We start from the raw sequence: 20,437 nt of genomic DNA on the forward strand, positions 1-20,437 counted from the left end.
GCCGGACCTAAGGTCATTTCAAACTAAATTTTAACACAGAATAAGCTAAGAATCACTATTTCACTAAACTTACATATACCTACATATATCCTGATTTAACCTACTGATTCTGATTCATATTCTGATCATAATCTACATATAATAAATTTTGACCCAACAATAGTAAATGCAGACATTTCTCCGCTAATGATTCCCACGCTGCTCAGTCGCAAACGTCGCGAGTGGCGAAAACCGGGACATATCCGTGTCCCGACAGACTTTTGTCGGGACTCGGGACATACAACCCCAAATCGGGACTGTCCCGGTAAAACCGGGACGTCTGGTCACCCTATGCTAAAACATATTTCTGAAAGGACTTCAGATAAGTTAACATTATTCATCTTAGCATCACTCCGTTTTTACATGCTAACTAACAGTGTCCAAATTAACTAGCTATGTGTTAGCATTAGCCGTGGACAAGGCTACGGCAACTTGGTGGGCAAATCCATAGAAAGTCATTTGACTAACCAGACTGCATGGCTATTGCAACGTTATCGCTAGCTCTAAAAGCACAGACAACTTCGTTGCAAGCTTTCTCTTGGAATAAAACGTTTATATACCTCAATATGCTTCCGCAGTTCGGACAGCAAGTTTTTGTAGGCTGTGATGTGGTTCGTTTTAGGCAAACAAAGCTAATATTTAAAATGAAATGCATCTTTTATCCTTTCTGAAAACTGAAACATGGGTTCGAGGTAAAACCATGGGCGCGCGCATTCTCCAGAAGAACCGCCTCCTTCCATTCCGCCATCAGCTGATCGTGTTCAAATAATGCTGTTGAGAAATCACTGAACTTGATTTTATAGTCTATGGACGTGACGTGACCCTAGTGATTACTGATCGGCTGTCTCAGTGTCACCTGCGAAAAAAACATGTTTTAGAAAAAAAAGAAAAGCCGCTTCATAGTAACGAGTAACGAGGAGCTTGATAGAAATGTAGTGGAGTGAAAAGAACGATACCTTTCAAATGTAGTGAAGTTAGTCATAAATTTCAAAAAAAACAATACTCAAGTAAAGTACAGATACTCAAAAAGTGTACTTAAGTACAGTACTCAAGTAAATGTACTTCGTTACTGTCCACCTCTAGTCAGTTAGCCCTGAGTAAGCCTCGGAGTTAACCTCCACTTTAAGCTTTGAATGAACACACTGTCGGAAGATTGATTAATTTCCTGTCTTAGTGTGTGCAGCCAGGCTGTTATTATAGTGTCGGCTCTGGCTCATGACCTCATTTTGGAGTTGGTCCTAAAAGTAACAAGAGATGGAGGAGAAGGAGGAGGAGGAAAGAGATAAAAATGAGAACCAGAGAATGAGCGACGTAGAGATGAGGAGCAAAGTGGAGAGGAATTGACGGAGAGTAGAGAAAGATGCAGGAAACTGAATTAAGGTTAAACAGAAAGATTCAAAAAGGCAATGTGGAAAAAAGGAGCGAGAGTAAGAGAGAAAGTTGAAAAGCAGATGTGTGTGTGAGAGAGAGAGAGTGGTATGGAGGGAGCGAGGCCGTGCCGGTGCCAGGGCAGCGTGTGTGGTACCGCTGCTCTGCCATCTGGATCCCATTCAGCTCCACTCTCCTCCACTCACACTGTTATTAAATACTGGAAACAAATGAAAACTGTTATCTCTGAGTGTACACTGAGCTTCAGCCAACGGCCCAGAGCACAAAACGAGCTGCACAGCACCCTGAGACCACCCAAACCCGGAGAAGTAGAGCATGAGCGAAGGAATAATTCATGCAAAAATGTTGGCAGGAAGGACTTGGGATCAGTTAGCACTGTGGCTTTTAAATAAGACCATGATGGATCCCAAACCTTGTTCACACTGTTAACAATCAAGAGGAGAATAAAAGCTTTAAAGGAGCAATAAGTTACATTTTATTAAAACACTGGTGACGTAGTTGGAAATCTAACTGGATGAGAATTGTAACACTGTCGTATTTAACACTAGTTAACTTCCAATACTTCATCTGTGTTTGGAACGAATTATGCTCGAGTGAATCAGATGACTCCTCAAATGACTCATCATGAAGGAAGTGAAGCGTCATTCTTAATCTGCTCTTAAAAAGTGTCCGCAAGGTGTTTAGAAGCGTCAGAGGTGCTTGAAATGTTGTAATTACTGGGAAAAATGTCCCTTTTGTTCGTTAAATGTACTTCAAAGTACAGCCTCAATTCCAAAAAAGTTGGGACGCGTCATTAATGCTGAATGATATAGACACGTTTCAGAGCAGTATGCTGCCATCCAGACAAAATCTTCAAAAATTTCAGGGAAGGTCTTCCTTCTTTCAGCAAAACAATGCCAAACCGCTTCCTGCACAAATTACACCTGCATGGCACCGTAGTAAAAGAGTCGGGGTGCTAAACTGGCCTGCCTGCAGTCCAGACCTGTCTCCCATTTGGTGCATTATGAAGCGCAAAATACAACAAAGAGACCCTGAACTGTTGAGCAACTGAAATTGTATATCAGGCAAGACTGGGACAACATTTCTCTTTCAAAACTAACGTTTACAAAGTGTTGATAAAAGTAGAGGTGATGCAACACAGTGGTAAACATGCCCCCGTCCTAACTTTTTTTGAAATGTGTTGCTGACATCGAATTCAAAATAAGCATATATTTAAAAAATACAACAAAGGAGACCCTGAACTGTTGAGCAACTGAATTGTAATTAAATATTTATGTAGATATTTATGAAGTGTATATATGGTTTGTAGTATATATTTATTTTTGTAATTATATATTTATATAGGGCGGCACGGTGGTGTAGTGGTTAGCGCTGTCGCCTCACAGCAAGAAGGTCCTGGGTTCGAGCCCCGGGGCTGGCGAGGGCCTTTCTGTGTGGAGTTTGCATGTTCTCCCCGTGTCCGCGTGGGTTTCCTCCGGGTGCTCCGGTTTCCCCCACAGTCCAAAGACATGCAGGTTAGGTTAACTGGTGACTCTAAATTGACCGTAGGTGTGAATGTGAGTGTGAATGGTTGTCTGTGTCTATGCGTCAGCCCTGTGACCTGGTGACTTGTCCAGGGTGTACCCTGCCTTTCACCCGTAGTCAGCTGGGATAGGCTCCAGCTTGCCTGCGACCCTGTAGAACAGGATAAAGCGGCTAGAGATAATGAGATGAGATGAGATATTTATATAGATATTCATGAAGTGTATATATGGTATATATTTTTATAGGTGTATTAATGTAGTTTGGATTTCGGGGTAGTTAAAAAGGGGTGGGAAATTAAAAAAGTATTGTACTTCTTCCCACTCCTTTTTCGAACAGTGTGCGGTGTTTTGTAATGTCTTAGCTCTTTATGTTATTTTATTTATTTATTTTTTAATTTCTTGTTTTCTTTCTTTTGTATGTACAAATAGTTACATACATTTCTTTATACATGTTCGAAATAAAAAAAAATCATTCAAATTCATTCATTCATATATTTTAAAAAAAACAGTAAAATTTCTCAGTTTCAACATTCGATATGTTGTCTTTGTACAATTTTCAATGAAATACTGTATAGGGTTTCCATGATTTGCAAATTATCACATTCTGTTTTTATTGACAGTTTACACAGCGTCCTAGTTTTTTTAGGATTGGGGTTGTTATAATATTTGATTGATCACATTTTTGAAATTTTGTTAAACATTATTAAAATGTACGGTCCTGTGCAAAAACCTTAGATACATGCTGGGTGTGATTTGCTGGGGGGGATGGTGGGGATCATTCCCCCCCCCCCCCCCCCCCCCCCCGGTTTTTATCTCTGCTGAAAAAAAATCCTCGGGGACAACCCCGTCAATAAAACAAACAAACCAAAAAAAAAGTTGACATGACAGGCATGTTGTGACACAGTTTTCTATGGTCTACATTGCACTCACTTTCAAAATGACCCAAAGTGGCAGCTTTGATGTTCACGAACGTCTAGGGTTGCCAACCGTCCCGTACTGGGCAGGACATCCCGTTTTTGGGTAATTTAAATTTGTCCCGTCAGGGACAGATCCTGCCCCTCACTCCAATGCTGTGGTGTAAATCGCGTAATTGCCGTGAGAAGCGCTATTACCGCGAGTCGCGGTCATCTGCGATTTAAAACCATTCACTGTTGCCATATCCTGAATTTTTAAGCTATACTGACAAAATAGGCATCAAATTAAACTAGAGCAGATGGTGCAGCCAGTGGATACAGCCTAACTGTTCGATAAGGATAGCAGATAGCTTAAAAAAAAACCTTCCGAAACAGGATAGACCTCAGCCTATAGTAGGGGAGCTTTTCTGCCTCACTCCTGCCTTTGTGATGTCTTTCTCTCTTCTTCTTCTGCTATGAAGTATTGCAGAAGGTTCTTAGGGTTTTCAAATGGACAATTAAGCAAATATCAGGGTTTTACAGCTACAGCAAATCATTTTTCAGTTTATGACATTGCCTTCATAAATATGGCCTGATGAATTATTTGGCCAAAGTTTAAAAGAGAAAAATGAGACAATAATATTAGAATTGTTTGTTATTTTGCATTAAGTTACTTAAAAATATCCATTAATTGGTCTATTAATTTTTAAAAGCTCTATTTTAGAAATGAATTTGTAGTGGCCTACATTTGAAACACTCACCTAAAGGCGATTCGGTACTGTAACTGTTTTGGGGCGCTGGGGTGCGTGTACAGGGCCTGTACCGGTACTTGTCCGCACCCGGAACAAAGTGTCCCTCATTTGGATATGAGAAAGTTGGCAACCCTACGAACATCCCCAGCAAATAGATACATTGTAGATAATCAGAGTGCGAACGTGGATTTAGCGCCATGAATCACATCCTTACTGATGAGCGCAACAGAATGAATGTATCCACACTGACAGCCTTCTTTTCCTCGCTGTCAATGGGCCAGACGTGCGTTCCTTCCCTGCTGAGAAATTCGCAGAAATGTGGATTAAAGAAGGGTGAAACGCGGCGGATAGCGCATCAACGGGAAAGCAGAAAAGTCCACATGAACTGCGCCATCAGAACAAACTGTTCATTTAGTATTCATGTATTTCAGTGATTTTCGAGTCACTGTCCATTTAATCTGGAGGGAGAGAAACATCACAGCAACGCGACAAGCAATGTGAACTTTGTTGTGTGTTAGTGTTCGTGTATTTAGTCAGAGAGATAGGAAGATGAATTTACTATCTCTGGTTTAGTGTTTGTTTTCATTTAGTGTTATTCATTTGATATCATCGGATGTTATTGAGCTGTTAGCCTATTGTTACCTTAATTTTGTGACGTTTCACGATTAAAAAAAAAAAAAAATCCCCCCTTCTGGTTTTTTGACAAATCGCACCCTGGATACATGTAAAGAAATGTGGTCGACCAAAAATGGCTTAAAAAAATAATGAAATTAAAATGTTTCAACATTTAAAAAATACAACCCCGATTCCAAAAAAGTTGGGACAAAGTACAAATTGTAAATAAAAACGAAATGCAATAATTTACAAATCTCAAAAACTGATATTGTATTCACAATAGAACATAGACAACATATCAAATGTCGAAAGTGAGACATTTTGAAATTTCATGCCAAATATTGGCTCATTTGAAATTTCATGACAGCAACACATCTCAAAAAAGTTGGGACAGGGGCAATAAGAGGCTGGAAAAGTTAAAGGTACAAAAAAGGAACAGCTGGAGGAGCAAATTGCAACTCATTAGGTCAATTGGCAATAGGTCATTAACATGACTGGGTATAAAAAGAGCATCTTGGAGTAGCAGCGGCTCTCAGAAGTAAAGATGGGAAGAGGATCACCAATCCCCCTAATTCTGCGCCGACAACTAGTGGAGCAATATCAGAAAGGAGTTCGACAGTGTAAAATTGCAAAGAGTTTGAACATATCATCTACAGTGCATAATATCATCAAAAGATTCAGAGAATCTGGAAGAATCTCTGTGCGTAAGGGTCAAGGCCGGAAAACCATACTGGGTGCCCGTGATCTTCGGGCCCTTAGACGGCACTGCATCGCATACAGGAATGCTTCTGTATTGGAAATCACAAAACAGGCTCAGGAATATTTCCAGAGAACATTATCTGTGAACACAATTCACCGTGCCATCCGCCGTTGCCAGCTAAAACTCTATAGTTCAAAGAAGAAGCCGTATCTAAACACGATCCAGAAGCGCAGATGTCTTCTCTGGGCCAAGGCTCATTTAAAATGGACTGTGGCAAAGTGGAAAACTGTTCTGTGGTCAGACGAATCAAAATTTGAAGTTCTTTATGGAAATCAGGGACGCCGTGTCATTCGGACTAAAGAGGAGAAGGACGACCCGAGTTGTTATCAGCGCTCAGTTCAGAAGCCTGCATCTCTGATGGTATGGGGTTGCATTAGTGCGTGTGGCATGGGCAGCTTACACATCTGGAAAGACACCATCAATGCTGAAAGGTATATCCAGGTTCTAGAGCAACATATGCTCCCATCCAGACGACGTCTCTTTCAGGGAAGACCTTGCATTTTCCAACATGACAATGGCAAACCACATACTGCATCAATTACAGCATCATGGCTGCGTAGAAGAAGGGTCCGGGTACTGAACTGGCCAGCCTGCAGTCCAGATCTTTCACCCATAGAAAACATTTGGCGCATCATAAAACGGAAGATACGACAAAAAAGACCTAAGACAGTTGAGCAACTAGAATCCTACATTAGACAAGAATGGGTTAACATTCCTATCCCTAAACTTGAGCAACTTGTCTCCTCAGTCCCCAGACGTTTACAGACTGTTGTAAAGAGAAAAGGGGATGTCTCACAGTGGTAAACATGGCCTTGTCCCAACTTTTTTGAGATGTGTTGTTGTCATGAAATTTAAAATCACCTAATTTTTCTCTTTAAATGATACATTTTCTCAGTTTAAACATTTGATATGTCATCTATGTTCTATTCTGAATAAAATATGGAATTTTGAAACTTCCACATCATTGCATTCCGTTTTTATTTACAATTTGTACTTTGTCCCAACTTTTTTGGAATCGGGGTTGTACTATAAACAGTAAACAGTAAGCCATAATAAATAAAACAGAGTCGATGTTTGGTGTGAGACGACCCTCTGCTTTAAAGAAGGTACAGTGAGTGCAGTTTTATGCAGAAATGAGCTGTAGGTTTTACTGAGCATCTTCCAGAACCAGCCACAGTTCTTCTGGACACTTTGACTGTCACACTCGCGTCTTCATTTTGCACCAAAATTTTGCCAGCAGCCTTCATTATGTTTTCTTTTTTAATCTGAAAAGTGCTTTCTGATGGAATATGCTGCTCAGATACAAACTTTTTTTTCTGTGACATTTAATTTTGCGCTGGGGGAAAAAAATGAACGTTTGGAACTGTAAAATGTTTTTGTAATGTTTTGACTCGATAATGTAGACATCATAAAATAGAAATATACAATAAAGTTGGTATGAAAAAAACATGGGGGGGGGCTAAGACTTTTGCACAGTACAGTATACATTTTTTTTTTTTTGTCCTGTTCATTCCCCGAGTGGTTAATGCCGTCTTTGGGAACCTTATTAAAAACTTTTTTGTTCATGCTGAATATAGATCGAGTCTTGTTTGAAAAGGAAAATCTCTCTAAAGCCTTGGAGTGTTTATAACATTAACTGGAAATCAATCAATAGTTCTGCTGAAAATTAATCGGGACGATTCTTTATTTTGTTCTCTCTCTTTCCGTGCATGCATAGCCGAGCCTCAAGGCCGCAGGAGAGAGCTGCTACATAACGAGGTGAGTCAAGACGCTTTGTCCTGTTATGTTTGTCGTACACGCCCTGGCCACTTTATTAGGAACACCCATCCATCCATCCACCTGCTGTTTGATGCAGTTCTCTAATCAGCCAATCATGTGGCAGTAATGCAATGCAGATACAGTCAAGAGCTTCAGTTCATGTTCATCAAACTTCAGAATGGGGGATAAATGTGATCAAAGCCTCCGAGATCATGTTTCCCCCCATTCTAGTGTCTGGTGTGAACATTAACTGACGCTCTTGACCTGAATCTGTATTGTGTTGCTGCGATGTGATTGGCTCACTGGATAAATGTGCACCGTGTTGCTGTTGAAATGGCTGGTGAGTGTGTTAGTCCTGTCCGTGAAGCCCTGAAGCAGCTCAGGCTGTATTAGTGTGAGTCAGGGACGCCGTGCAGGTCTGAGACGCAACGTGTGTTTAAACGTGATCATTCCACCTTTCTTTAGAGGAACCACGTTAGTCTTTCCCTCCACTTTATTTGTTGTGAGACTGGACGAAGTTTCATGAGTTTGACTGTGTCGAGGTTTAGAGACTGCAGGATACAACACAAACATGTTTCTGTTCAACACAGAAGCTCCGGACGGAGGAAGAATAGAAGGGGAGAGAGAGAGAGAGAGAGATGATGAAAGAGAGTGTGGCTTTTAGAGTGTTCCCATCTGAACTTTTATGAGACCTTAAATAAATTCAGATGTGGCTGTGTTCACCAAAACACTCTCTCTCTCTCTCTCTCTCTCTCTCTCTCTCTCTCTCTCTCTCTCTCTCTCTCTCTCTCTCTTTTAAATCTCTCTCTCTCAAATCTCTCTCTCTTTCTCTTTTTTAAATCTCTCTTTCCCTCTCTTTCTTTCTTTCTTTCTTTCTTTCTTTCTTTCTTTCTTTCTTTCTTTCTTTCTCTCTGTCTCTCAAATCTCTCTCTCTTAAATCTCTTTCTCTCTCTCTCTCTCTCTCAAATCTTTCTTTCTTTCTTTCTTTCTTTCTTTCTTTCTTTCTTTCTTTCTTTCTTTCTTTCTTTCTTTCTTTCTTTCTTTCTTTTCTCTCTCTCAAATCTCTTTCTTTCTTTCTTTCTCTCAAATCTCTCTCTCTTAAATTTCTTTCTTTTTCTTTCTTCTCTCTCTCAAATCTCTCTCGGTCTTAAAATTTCTTTCTTTCTTTCTTTCTTTCTTTCTTTCTTTCTTTCTTTCTTTCTTTCTTTCTTTCTTTCTTTCTTTCTTTCTCTCAGATCTCTCTCTTAAATCTTTCTCTCTCAAATCTCTCTCTTAAATTTCTTTCTTTTTCTTCTCTCTCTCATCTCTCTCTGTCTTAAAATCTTTCTTTCTTTCTTTCTTTCTTTCTTTCTTTCTTTCTTTCTTTCTTTCTTTCTTTCTTTCTTTCTTTCTCAAATCTCTCTCTTAAATCTTTCTTTCTCTCTCAAATCTCTCTCTCTTAAATTTCTTTCTTTCTTTTTCTTTCTTCTCTCTCTCATCTCTCTCTGTCTTAAAATTTCTTTCTTTCTTTCTTTCTTTCTTTCTTTCTTTCTTTCTTTCTTTCTTTCTTTCTTCTTTCTCTCAAATCTCTCTCTTAAATCTTTCTCTCTCAAATCTCTCTCTCTTAAATCTTCTTTCTTTCTTTCTTTCTTTCTTTCTTTCTTTCTTTCTTTCTTTCTTTCTTTCTTTCTTTCCCTCAAATTTCTCTTTCTTAAATCTCTCTCCTTCTCTCTCTTAAATCTCTCTCTCTCTCTCTCTCTCTCTCTCTCTCTCTCTCAAATCTTCTTTTTATTTTACTTTTCAAAACCACCTTTAATTGCGCCATTGTTCCATGTGTATGTTTTCTTTCACAAGGAATAAAACAATAAATAATGGAGAAAATAAAAGGTACATAAAAAGTCATTGCTAGAAAATCATCAAATTCAGTATATAAAAACCCTTCTCTATTACACACACACACACACACACACACACACACACACACACACACACACACACACACATTGTAGATTAACAGTTGAGAGTTAGTGCACCATCCTCTTCAAGTGAACATAAAACCTGTCTAAAACCCCACAGATCTATGAAAGTGTCCAGGTTATTGGTTAGTCTGTAAAAAGCAGGTTCTACCTTAAAGCCTCGGTCACAACCGGCCATACGTGCTCCTACGGCTGGTCTACGTGCAAAAAGCGCACGGAGGGCGCGCGTGTGACGTGCTGATTTTCAAGCCGTAGACTGGCCGCAGACCGGCCGCAGAGGTTCTTTGTCATGTCAAACAAACTCTATGGGTGCTTACGTTTTTTTCAGGTTGCAAGACAAACTTACAGCCAACATGTGTCTTTCTCCACGAACAAAAAAACCGCAGCGATTTGGGAAACGCCAAAAATCGCACGGTCAAAAAATCGTACGTCCGGTTGTGACCTAGGCTTAAGACGAGATGCAACCAAACCTTTCAGGCTCTGATCCACATCAGTCCATCCCAGGGCCAGCATCTGATTCTTTCTGGTCTTCCAGATTGCGAGTTTTGCAGTTCCCATTAAAAAATTAATTAAAACCTGAGTCTGTCTTTTCCTGACTGTGTATTTCGGCCCAAAGACAAACAAAGGGACGGAAAATTTCTCCCCTCGGTGTTCCACCCACTCTTGCAGTGTCTTAAATAGGCCCACTAGCCGAGGACAAAGAGACACCAAGTGTTCGAGGGTTTCCTGTTGGCGACAGAAGGGACAGTCCTCCCCAGTGCTGGGATCCAGGTGAGCCCTGTGTCTGTTTGTGGCTATCGCTCCATGTATGATCCTCCACTGGAGGTCAAAGGGCAGCTTGTACAGAGTCCTCCAGCAGCCTTTAGGGGTGCATTCTGGAGCAAAAACCTGGGTCCACCTCGACTCCCTGACTTCAACCAAAGAGCGGAAGTTCAGTACCTTTACACAGCTGTAATAGAGCTGCTTCTTCCCACTTGAGCTGAAGTTACCCAGCACTGGTGTTTTCAGGGACAGAAGCAGCCCTCGCTCCTCTCGCCACTCTTCAGTCGCACGTCTAACGCTTAGTGCGGGAAAGATGTACTCATGGTCCTCATGCCATACTGTAGGTCAACCAGGGTACGGTCCCTATGTAAAAAAAAAAAAGGGGGGAGTAGTCTCTCTCAAATCTCTCTTTCTCTCATTCCTTCATTTTCTCTCTCTCTCTCTCTCTCTCTCTCTCTCTCTCTCTCTCTCTCTCTCAAATCTCTCTCTCTCTCAAATCTCTCATTCTTTCTCCCATTCTCTCTCTCATATTTTCTCTCTAATCTCTCTCTCTCTCTCTCTCTCTCTCTCTCTCTCTCTCTCTCATTCTTTCTCTCTCTCTCTAATCTCTCTCATTCTTTCTGTCTCTCTCTCAAATCTCTCTCTCTCATTCTTTCTCTCATTCTTTCATTCTCTCTTACATTCTCTCTCTCTCTCTCTCTCTCTCTCTCTCTCTCATATTTTCTCTCTCTCCAATCTCTCTCTCTCATTCTTTCTCTCTCTAATCTCTCTCATTCTTTCTCTCATTCTTTCATTCTCTGTCTCTCTCTTACATTCTCTCTCTCTAAAATCTCTCATTCTCTCTCATTCCTCACTTTCTCTCTCTCTCTCACTATCTCAGATCTCTCATTCCTCTCTTGCTCTCATTCTTTCATTCTCTGTCTCTCTCTTACATTCTCTCTCTAAAATCTCTCATTCTCTCATTCCTCACTCTCTCTCACTTTCTCAGATCTCTCATTCTCTCTCTCATATTCTCTCTCTCTAATCTCTCATTCTTTCTCATATTCTTTCGTTCTCTGTCTCTCTCTTACATTCTCTCTCTCTAAAATCTCTCATTCTCTCTCATTCCTCACTTTCTGTCTCTCTCTCACTATCTCAGATCTCTCATTCAATCTCATTCCTCTCTTGCTCTCATTCTTTCATTCTCTCTCTCACTCTCTCAGATCTCTTATTCTCTTTCCTTTCTCTCTCTCTCTCTCTCTCTCTCACACATTCTCTCTCTCATTCTTTCTCATTCTTTAGTTCTCTCTCTCACTCTCTCAGATCTCTCATTCTCTTTCCTTTCTCTCTCAAATCTCTCTCTCTTGCTCTCATTCTTTCATTCTCTTTCTCACTCAGAGCTCTCATTCTCTTTCCTTTCTCTCTCTCTCTCTCTCTCTCTCTCTCTCACACACACACACATTCTCTCTCCTCTGTCATTCTACCTCTCTCCCTCTCTCTCGCTCTCCCTCGCTCTCTCTGTCTCTCTCTCTCCTCCCCACCAAAATGGACTAAATGTTCTCAGAATAATAGTGTGTGTCAAACAACCTCACACAATTGTCACATTTGTATAAAAATCTGCAGTTTTGGCAAACGTGAAACACTAAATGAGCCATAAGATTTAACTTTTTGCCTCCTGAGCTTAAAGTCAGGTTTAGGTTTAAGTTTAGCTTTAATTATCTTCAACAATACTTGCATCAGTGGAAGAGCTCCACAAAAAGGATCTTTAAAACACAGTGAGATGATAAATGTTTGGAAATGTAAACTCGCTGATGAATTGCTGTGGTATAAGAGGAATAAAAACATCGGGACATGCTCTTATAGGAAAATAATCAATTTCAGGTTGGGAACAGTCACTGCTTCGTTTTAAAGATCTTGTAGAATATTTCAAAGGGCACACGACACCTGGAAATGATATTTCATCATATCTTACCTGTATGGTGTCGGGTTTTATACTGAAACTGCTTCTCAGGGTTTATCATTCGGGATGATCCTGTGATTTATTATTTTTTTAAAATCCTGTTTTATCTTACAGATCAAGAGTTTGATGAGCAGAGCTGAGGACCTTAAAAAACAGATCCAGGTAAAGTCATGGTTTACAGAAAGTCTGGTTTGGAAAGTCTGCTTAGTCTAGAACGGTTTGTGAGTGGAAAAGCCACATCGAGAATCGAGTTTAGTTCATTAATCCGTCTCATGTTCTTATGACACACAGCTCCTGATTCACACCGATTAAGCCCCATATATGCTTTAACTTTACTAATTAAACAATAAGACAAGAGATTAAGGGGTTAAATCACGTGTGTGTGTGTGTGTGTGTGTGTGTGTGTGTGTAGATCCGAGAAACCCAGACAGATGTCTCGCTGGATAAAGATCCGGTTGCTGAATCTGTCCGAACGTGTAAGTACACCACATTTAAAACAGTGTATAGACCATCAGTGTCCTGCTTACACACCACAAAGAGCTCGAGTTAAAGAATTAACCAGAAACATTAACTGCTGAAATGTATTTGTGTTACAAAACCTCGAAGAACACACAAATTACCATGTCCAGGGTTTTACACTGACGCCGTCTGGGTTAGTATTTGATAATTATACGATATACCACAATATTCAGCACATAATATATTATTATTATCATGGATGGTTTTAAAATGCTTTAAGATTATTTTGTATCGTTCTTTTTAGGGCTGTCGATCAATTAAAATATTGAATTGTGATTAAAGCTAGACTGCCTTTCAGAATTTTAAGTGTAGGTCATGAAAAAAAAATTTCCCGACACCTAATTATTTTTGTTTAGTGGACTGAAAACTACTGAATTCGAATCACAGACTTCCAATTTTATTAGTTTTTTTTTAACTCGAACAATTAATGAATTTATCTCCACGTGGCCCTATATCCTCCGCTATTTTTTCCTGCTTCACCATGACGCAATACAAGATACTACGTCATGCATGACGTGGTGGGCTTTCCCTGTTCAAAAGCATTGTGGGATACAAATTTGAAACAGGAGGGAAAAATGGAGGACGTGAGTGTGCGAATGAAACGTGAAAGACCGACTACAGTAACGGAAAGAAAGCGAGAAGAAAAGACGTTATGTTATATACAAAGGAAAGGAAACGCAGGACCAAACTAATAAATATTGGCGCTCAGCGAGCACCTCAGTGTGATCAGCTGTTCGTTTAGCGACAGAATGATGGAACTGTCAGTGCACGCTCAAAGGTAAACCTGCACGCACACACAGACGTCCTCTGTCTGCTTGACTGCACAAAGCGAGCAATTTCATGCACATTATTTGCTTTAATCCCGTCAAATTAAATAACTTCCCAGCCACAGAACAGAATGGGCTGATTGTAGCGGTTCTTATGTATGGGCGGAGCACAGAAGACGGCAGGACAGAGCTCAGGTTAATAATCTGGTTTATTTGCACTTTTCAGTCGCAAACACTCTTACGCACGCACACACATCAGCCGTCTGGTTCGGGAGAGAGCTCCTCTGCTCTCGCTCTCCCTCCTTAAGTAGGGCGCGGTCACTGGGAAGACACACAAACACAGGTTAATTGCTCTCAGGTGAAGTGATTCTGCCACTTACCTTCCCTGACTCCGCCCTCCTGTCACAGACCGGCGCTTGACCACGCCCCCGCTGCCACACTGATATTTTATGAGATATTACAGAAATATCACAATGACCAAATTTCAGAGGGAACTAAATTTCACCGATTTTTATTTTATTTTAGCTTTAAGTGATTAAGTAATGAATAAAACACTTTGGAGCATGCTGTTATAGAGAAATCATCAACGACGTGGTCGAGTGATAGAGGAGTTTCTGTCACCAACCTTAACTTGATTACTTTCTACTCGTAATAACCTCTGAAAGTGGTTTATTTCTTGAATATGATGGCAGTTTACCATCGATAAGGTTTTTTGTTTGTTTGTTTTTTTAATTTAAAAAAAGGCACGTCATACTTTTTATCTGCTTATCGTTCCATTTAATGTTGTGGTACATCTGTGAAACAACTGAGTTCCTGTTATCACTTTGATTATAGCAGATTCAGAAACAAACGTTTGTATTTGACAAGGTATTCAGACAGAAAATACAGCTTTTCGTGACAATAAGATACCAAAAAGCACAAACAAATCCTGTTTCAGAAAACTTTAATAAACAGCTTTACGTCTGAGGGTTACAAAGCACCGACACTGGAAACTCCTTACAAAAATGGCTGATGTTTGTGTTAAATAGTATGGTGTTGTTGTTGTTTTTCCTCCCATTAGTTTATTAATAGTCCAGGATTTTGTCCTGCATCCATATAAATTCCTATTAATGGACTTTTACTATAGAAACAGCTTGAAAGTTTGTGAACCCTTTAGAATTTTCTATATTTCTGCATAAATATGACCCTAAAACATCAGATTTTCAAACAAGTCCTAAAAATAGATAAAGAGAACCCAGTTAAACAAATAACACAAAAATATTATACTTGGTCATTTATTTATTGAGGAAAATGATCCAATATTACATATCTGTGAGTGGCAAAAGTATGTGAACCTCTAGGATTAGCAGTTAATTTGAAGGTGAAATTAGAGTCAGGTGTTTTCAGTCAATGAGATGACAATCAGGTGTGAGTGGGCACCCTGTTTTATTTAAAGAACAGGGATCTATCAAAGTCTGATCTTCACAACACATGTTTGTGGAAGTGTATCATGGCATGAACAAAGGAGATTTCTGAGGACCTCAGAAAAAGCGTTGTTGATGCTCATCGGGCTGGAAAAGGTCACAAAACCATCTCTAAAGGGTTTGGACTCCACCAATCCACAGTCAGACAGATTGTGTACAAATGGAGGAAATTCAAGACCATTCTTACCCTCCCCAGGAGTGGTCGAGCAACAAAGATCACTCCAAGAGCAAGGCGTGTAATAGTCAGCGAGATCACAAAGGACCCCAGGGTAACTTCTAAGCAACTGAAGGCCTCTCTCACATTGGCTAATGTTCATGAGTCTACCATCAGAAGAACACTGAACAACAATGGTGTGCATGGCAGGGTTGCAAGGAGAAAGCCACTGCTCTCCAAAAAGAACATTGCTGCTCGTCTGCAGTTTGCAGTTTGGACAAGCCAGAAGGCTATTGGAAAAATGTTTTGTGGACGGATGAGACCAAAATAGAACTTTTTGGTTTAAATGAGAAGTGTTATGTTTGGAGAAAGGAAAACACTGCATTCCAACATAAGAACCTTATTCCATCTGTGAAACATGGTGGTGGTAGTATCATGGTTTGGGCCTGTTTTGCTGCATCTGGGCCAGGACGGCTTGCCATTACTGATGGAACAATGAATTCTGAATTATACCAGCAAATTCTAAAGGAAAATGTCAGGACATCTGTCCATGAACGGAATCTCAAGAGAAGGTGGGTCATGCAGCAAGACAACGACCCTAAGCACATATGTCGTTCTACCAAAGAATGGTTAAAGAAGAATAAAGTTAATGTTTTGGAATGGCCAAGTCAAAGTCCTGACCTTAATCCAATGGAAATGTTGTGGAAGGACCTGAAGCGAGCAATTCATGTGAGGAAACCCACCAACATCCCAGAGTTGAAGCTGTTCTGTACGGAGGAATGGGCTAAAATTCCTCCAAGCAGGTGTGCAGGACTGATCAACAGTTACTGGAAACGTTTAGTTGCAGTTATTGCTGCACAAGGGGGTCACACCAGATACTGAAAGCAAAGGTTCACATACTTTTGCCACTCACAGATATGTAAGATCAGATCATTTTCCTCAATAAATAAATGACCAAGTATAGAATTATAGACAATTCTAAAGGGTTCACAAACTTTCAAGCACCACTGTAAACCTGTGATTTGTATTCCAGTATTACAGAGCTGCTGTTCTAGAAAATTAATCAACACCTTCTGACCTGATAAGAATTGGGAGGGATTTCACAAACACGTTAAACCTAAAATGTTTGCCATAAAGTTTGTGCATTGACCCTAAAGTTATGTTAAATGTAATGGAGTCACCGGAGACCCATAATGCTTTGCTGTTTTGTGTCACACAGCCTGTTGCCTGCAGTAACCATGGGAACATTCAGACTCATCAGCCACATCACATGACCATACCGGTGCCATGATCCAGGGCAATCTGATTGAACCCCAGAGATTGACTGACTGACTGACTGACTCCGCCCTCGGACCATGCGACAGCAAACACAAGCTGCTGCTTCTTCATTACCGTGTATCAATGAAATTATTCTCTCTGCATTCACTGGATATGAGCAATCGCATGGTCTGATTAACTACTACTAGGATATCAGCTCATATACAGTGAGTTGAGAAAAACAAAATGGCGGAGCGTTTTGCTGAACCGAGGACGAAGTAAAAACTACGCGAATACAAAAAAATAAAAGCAACAAAATATGGAATGAGCGTATTTAATGGTAAGAACGTATCATGTTTTTTGTTTTGTTTTTTTCAAGGATTATTATTATTATTATTATTATTATTATTATTATTATAGCATTTTTTCACAAATTGCTCCTGTCATTTTGCCAGTTTGTTTACATTCTAAGCGGAAATGATTTTGTCGGACGTTTTGTATGACGTTTTTATTCATTGAATTTGCAAAAAAATAAAATCAAATAAAAATGCCCTGTTTCTCAAAATCCAGTGAATGTGGATAGAATAAAACAGTTATTCCACTCAATCTCGTCGTACACAGATTATCGCCGCTATCAGCTCATGTACGACTCGATTTCGTGGAATAACTGTTAAATAATGAGTTGGGAGTGATAATATTTGGATTATTTCCACATTACTGTACTGTATGTGATTTCTTTACCTCTAGTCTGGAGCATATGGCATTCGAAATATCATATCTGTAAAAAAAAATAAAAATACCAAAACACAAATCTGAATCTTTCCTATACAGAACTGAATGAGTCATTACAACAGTCTTTTCCATTTATGCTGTATCACTTTGCTTTAAAACGCACACACACACACCCCTCCCCTCCCCTCAGTGCAGTGGGGTTCACCGCAGCTCGTCCACATAATGAGTGCGCTGTGTGGTGGTGAACGTGGCTCTGAAACTATGTGGTTTCCTCTCAGTTCGCTCTGCTCTTACATTTACTTTACGCCACCACACATTGAGTTCTGTACTGTGTACTCTGCCCAGCTCATACACCCCACGGTTAACACTTTACACTGGGGGTGCAGCGGTAAAGAAAAAAAAACGGAAGTGAAGCTCTGAATCTGGTAGAATGATCAATGAAAGCACTGGAGGGTTGTACGGAGGATGTTTAAAGCGTTTTTTTGTTGAGGCCTTTTTATAAAAATTGTGTTTATTAATTATTTATTGAATGTTTGATTACAGAAAATAAATAAAGCTTTCTGCAAATGTTCTTGCTGTGTTTGTGTGTGTAGCTGACTGTTAAATTCTTTTTGGTGTCCTCTAACAGTTACATTTATGACATTTGGCAGATGCTTTCATCCAGAGTGTGTTGAAGTCTTTCAGTAAATACAACCCCGATTCCAAAGAAGTTGGGATAAAGTACAAATTGTAAATAAAAATGGAATGCAATGATGTGGAAGTTAGGGATAGGAATGTTAACCCATTCTTGTCTAATGTAGGATTCTAGTTGCTCAACTGTCTTAGGTCTTTTTTGTCGTATCTTCCGTTTTATGATGCGCCAAATGTTTTCTATGGGTGAAAGATCTGGACTGCAGGCTGGCCAGTTCAGTACCCGGACCCTTCTTCTACGCAGCCATGATGCTGTAATTGATGCAGTATGTGGTTTGGCATTGTCATGTTGGAAAATGCAAGGTCTTCCCTGAAAGAGACGTCATCTGGATGGGAGCATATGTTGCTCTAGAACCTGGATATACCTTTCAGCATTGATGGTGTCTTTCCAGATGTGTAAGCTGCCCATGCCACACGCACTAATGCAACCCCATCCTATCAGAGATGCAGGCTTCTGAACTGAGCGCTGATAACAACTTGGGTCGTCCTTCTCCTCTTTAGTCCGAATGACACGGCGTCCCTGATTTCCATAAAGAACTTCAAATTTTGATTCGTCTGACCACAGAACAGTTTTCCACTTTGCCACAGTCCATTTTAAATGAGCCTTGGCCCAGAGAAGACGTCTGCGCTTCTGGATCATGTTTAGATATGGCTTCTTCTTCTTTGAACTATAGAGTTTTAGCTGGCAACGGCGGATGGCACGGTGAATTGTGTTCACAGATAATGTTCTCTGGAAATATTCCTGAGCCCATTTTGTGATTTCCAATACAGAAGCATGCCTGTATGTGATGCAGTGCCGTCTAAGGGCCCGAAGATCACGGGCACCCAGTATGGTTTTCTGGCCTTGACCCTTACGCACAGAGATTCTTCCAGATTCTCTGAATCTTTTGATGATATTATGCACTGTAGATGATGATATGTTCAAACTCTTTGCAATTTTACACTGTCGAACTCTTTTCTGGTATTGCTCCACTATTTGTCGGCGCAGAATTAGGGATTCAGAATTCAGAATCTGGAAGAATCTCTGTGCGTAAGGGTCAAGGCCGGAAAACCATACTGGGTGCCCGTGATCTTCGGGCCCTTAGACGGCTCTTCCCATCTTTACTTCTGAGAGCCGCTGCCACTCCAAGATGCTCTTTTTATATCCAGTCATGTTAATGACCTATTGCCAATTGACCTAATGAGTTGCAATTTGGTCCTCCAGCTGTTCCTTTTTTGTACCTTTAACTTTTCCAGCCTCTTATTGCCCCGTCCCAACTTTTTTGAGATGTGTTGCTGTCATGAAATTTCAAATGAGCCAATATTTGGCATGAAATTTCAAAATGTCTCACTTTCGACATTTGATATGTTGTCTATGTTCTATTGTGAATACAATATCAGTTTTTGAGATTTGTAAATTATTGCATTCTGTTTTTATTTACAATTTGTACTTTGTCCCAACTTTTTTGGAATCAGGGTTGTATGTCCTGATACTGGTTCATGAGGCAACGGACGAAGAATCCCATAAGTCCAACATTCAGTCTATGAAACCATCTAACACCAGGGCAGTGGATCTCCTTCCTAAATCCATCCATCCATTATCTGTAGCTGTTTATCCTGTACAGGGTCGCAGAAGCCTATCCCAGCTGACTATGTGCGAGAGGTGGGGTTCACCCTCGACAAGTCGCCAGATCATCGCAGGGCTGAGACATAGAGACAAACAACCATTCACATGCACACCTACAGTCAATTTAGAGCCACTGATTAGTCTAACCTGCATGTCTTTGGACTGTGAGGAAACCCATGCAGACAACATGCAAACTCCACACAGAAAGGCCCTCGTCGGCCGCTGGGCTCGAACCCAGGACCTTTTTGCTGTGAAGCGACAGCGCTAACCACTACACCACCGTGCCACCCCTTCCTAAATCATAGTTGTTAAATTCAAATTCAGTAATGCACCATGTTATACTTAGCCCAATGTCCAGTGGGCTGGACCAAAACATTCTGTTTTGTAGTCCAACTTTACCCTTTTTTTTTCTTCTTTTTTTGAAACCAATACCGAGCCCTTGAGTATCAGCTAATACTCGTATCGATAACCCATCAAATATTTCTCTTTAAAGCATCAAAATGATTATTTTTGCTATTTTCAAGCACTTCACGTAAAACTACAGGGCAAAATCCATTTCTAAAAACATGACGCACAAAATCAGTTTTTTTTTTTACTCTTTCACTTGCATGTCAAATATAATAAGTATAAATATAATTAAATCAATCCAAAAAAAAACAACGACCCCACACACACACATTTCAAATCCACTTCCCATCTTTTCCCTTTGTTGCAGGATCAGACTGAATGTGTTCGTGTTTCCCGTCTGATATCCAGTCCTGTCTTTTTTCCTGGTATCAATTGATCCGATCCTGAGTTTTGGATCAGTGCCACATCTACCAATAACACATCAACAACTCCTCCTAAATGTGTTTATTAATGGGA

General features: G+C 40.2%; 1 protein-coding gene across 2 annotated transcripts in view; it reads left to right on the forward strand.

Moving 5' to 3' along the window:
* The window catches only part of ulk3 (unc-51 like kinase 3), an 89,726-nt gene extending 71,878 nt beyond the window's left edge, over positions 1-17,848 (forward strand). For both annotated transcript variants that reach the window (XM_060924160.1, XM_060924162.1), the window contains 4 exons: positions 7,689-7,729; positions 12,500-12,547; positions 12,798-12,861; positions 16,508-17,848. In XM_060924160.1, coding sequence (XP_060780143.1) covers positions 7,689-7,729; positions 12,500-12,547; positions 12,798-12,861; positions 16,508-16,524 — 170 coding nt within the window. In that variant the 3' untranslated portion in view covers positions 16,525-17,848. The remainder of the gene's footprint in view (positions 1-7,688; positions 7,730-12,499; positions 12,548-12,797; positions 12,862-16,507) is intronic.
* Positions 17,849-20,437: the final 2,589 nt, after the last annotated feature.

This window comes from Neoarius graeffei, chromosome 6 (assembly GCF_027579695.1).
Source record: "Neoarius graeffei isolate fNeoGra1 chromosome 6, fNeoGra1.pri, whole genome shotgun sequence".
Taxonomy (NCBI): Eukaryota; Metazoa; Chordata; class Actinopteri; order Siluriformes; family Ariidae; genus Neoarius; species Neoarius graeffei.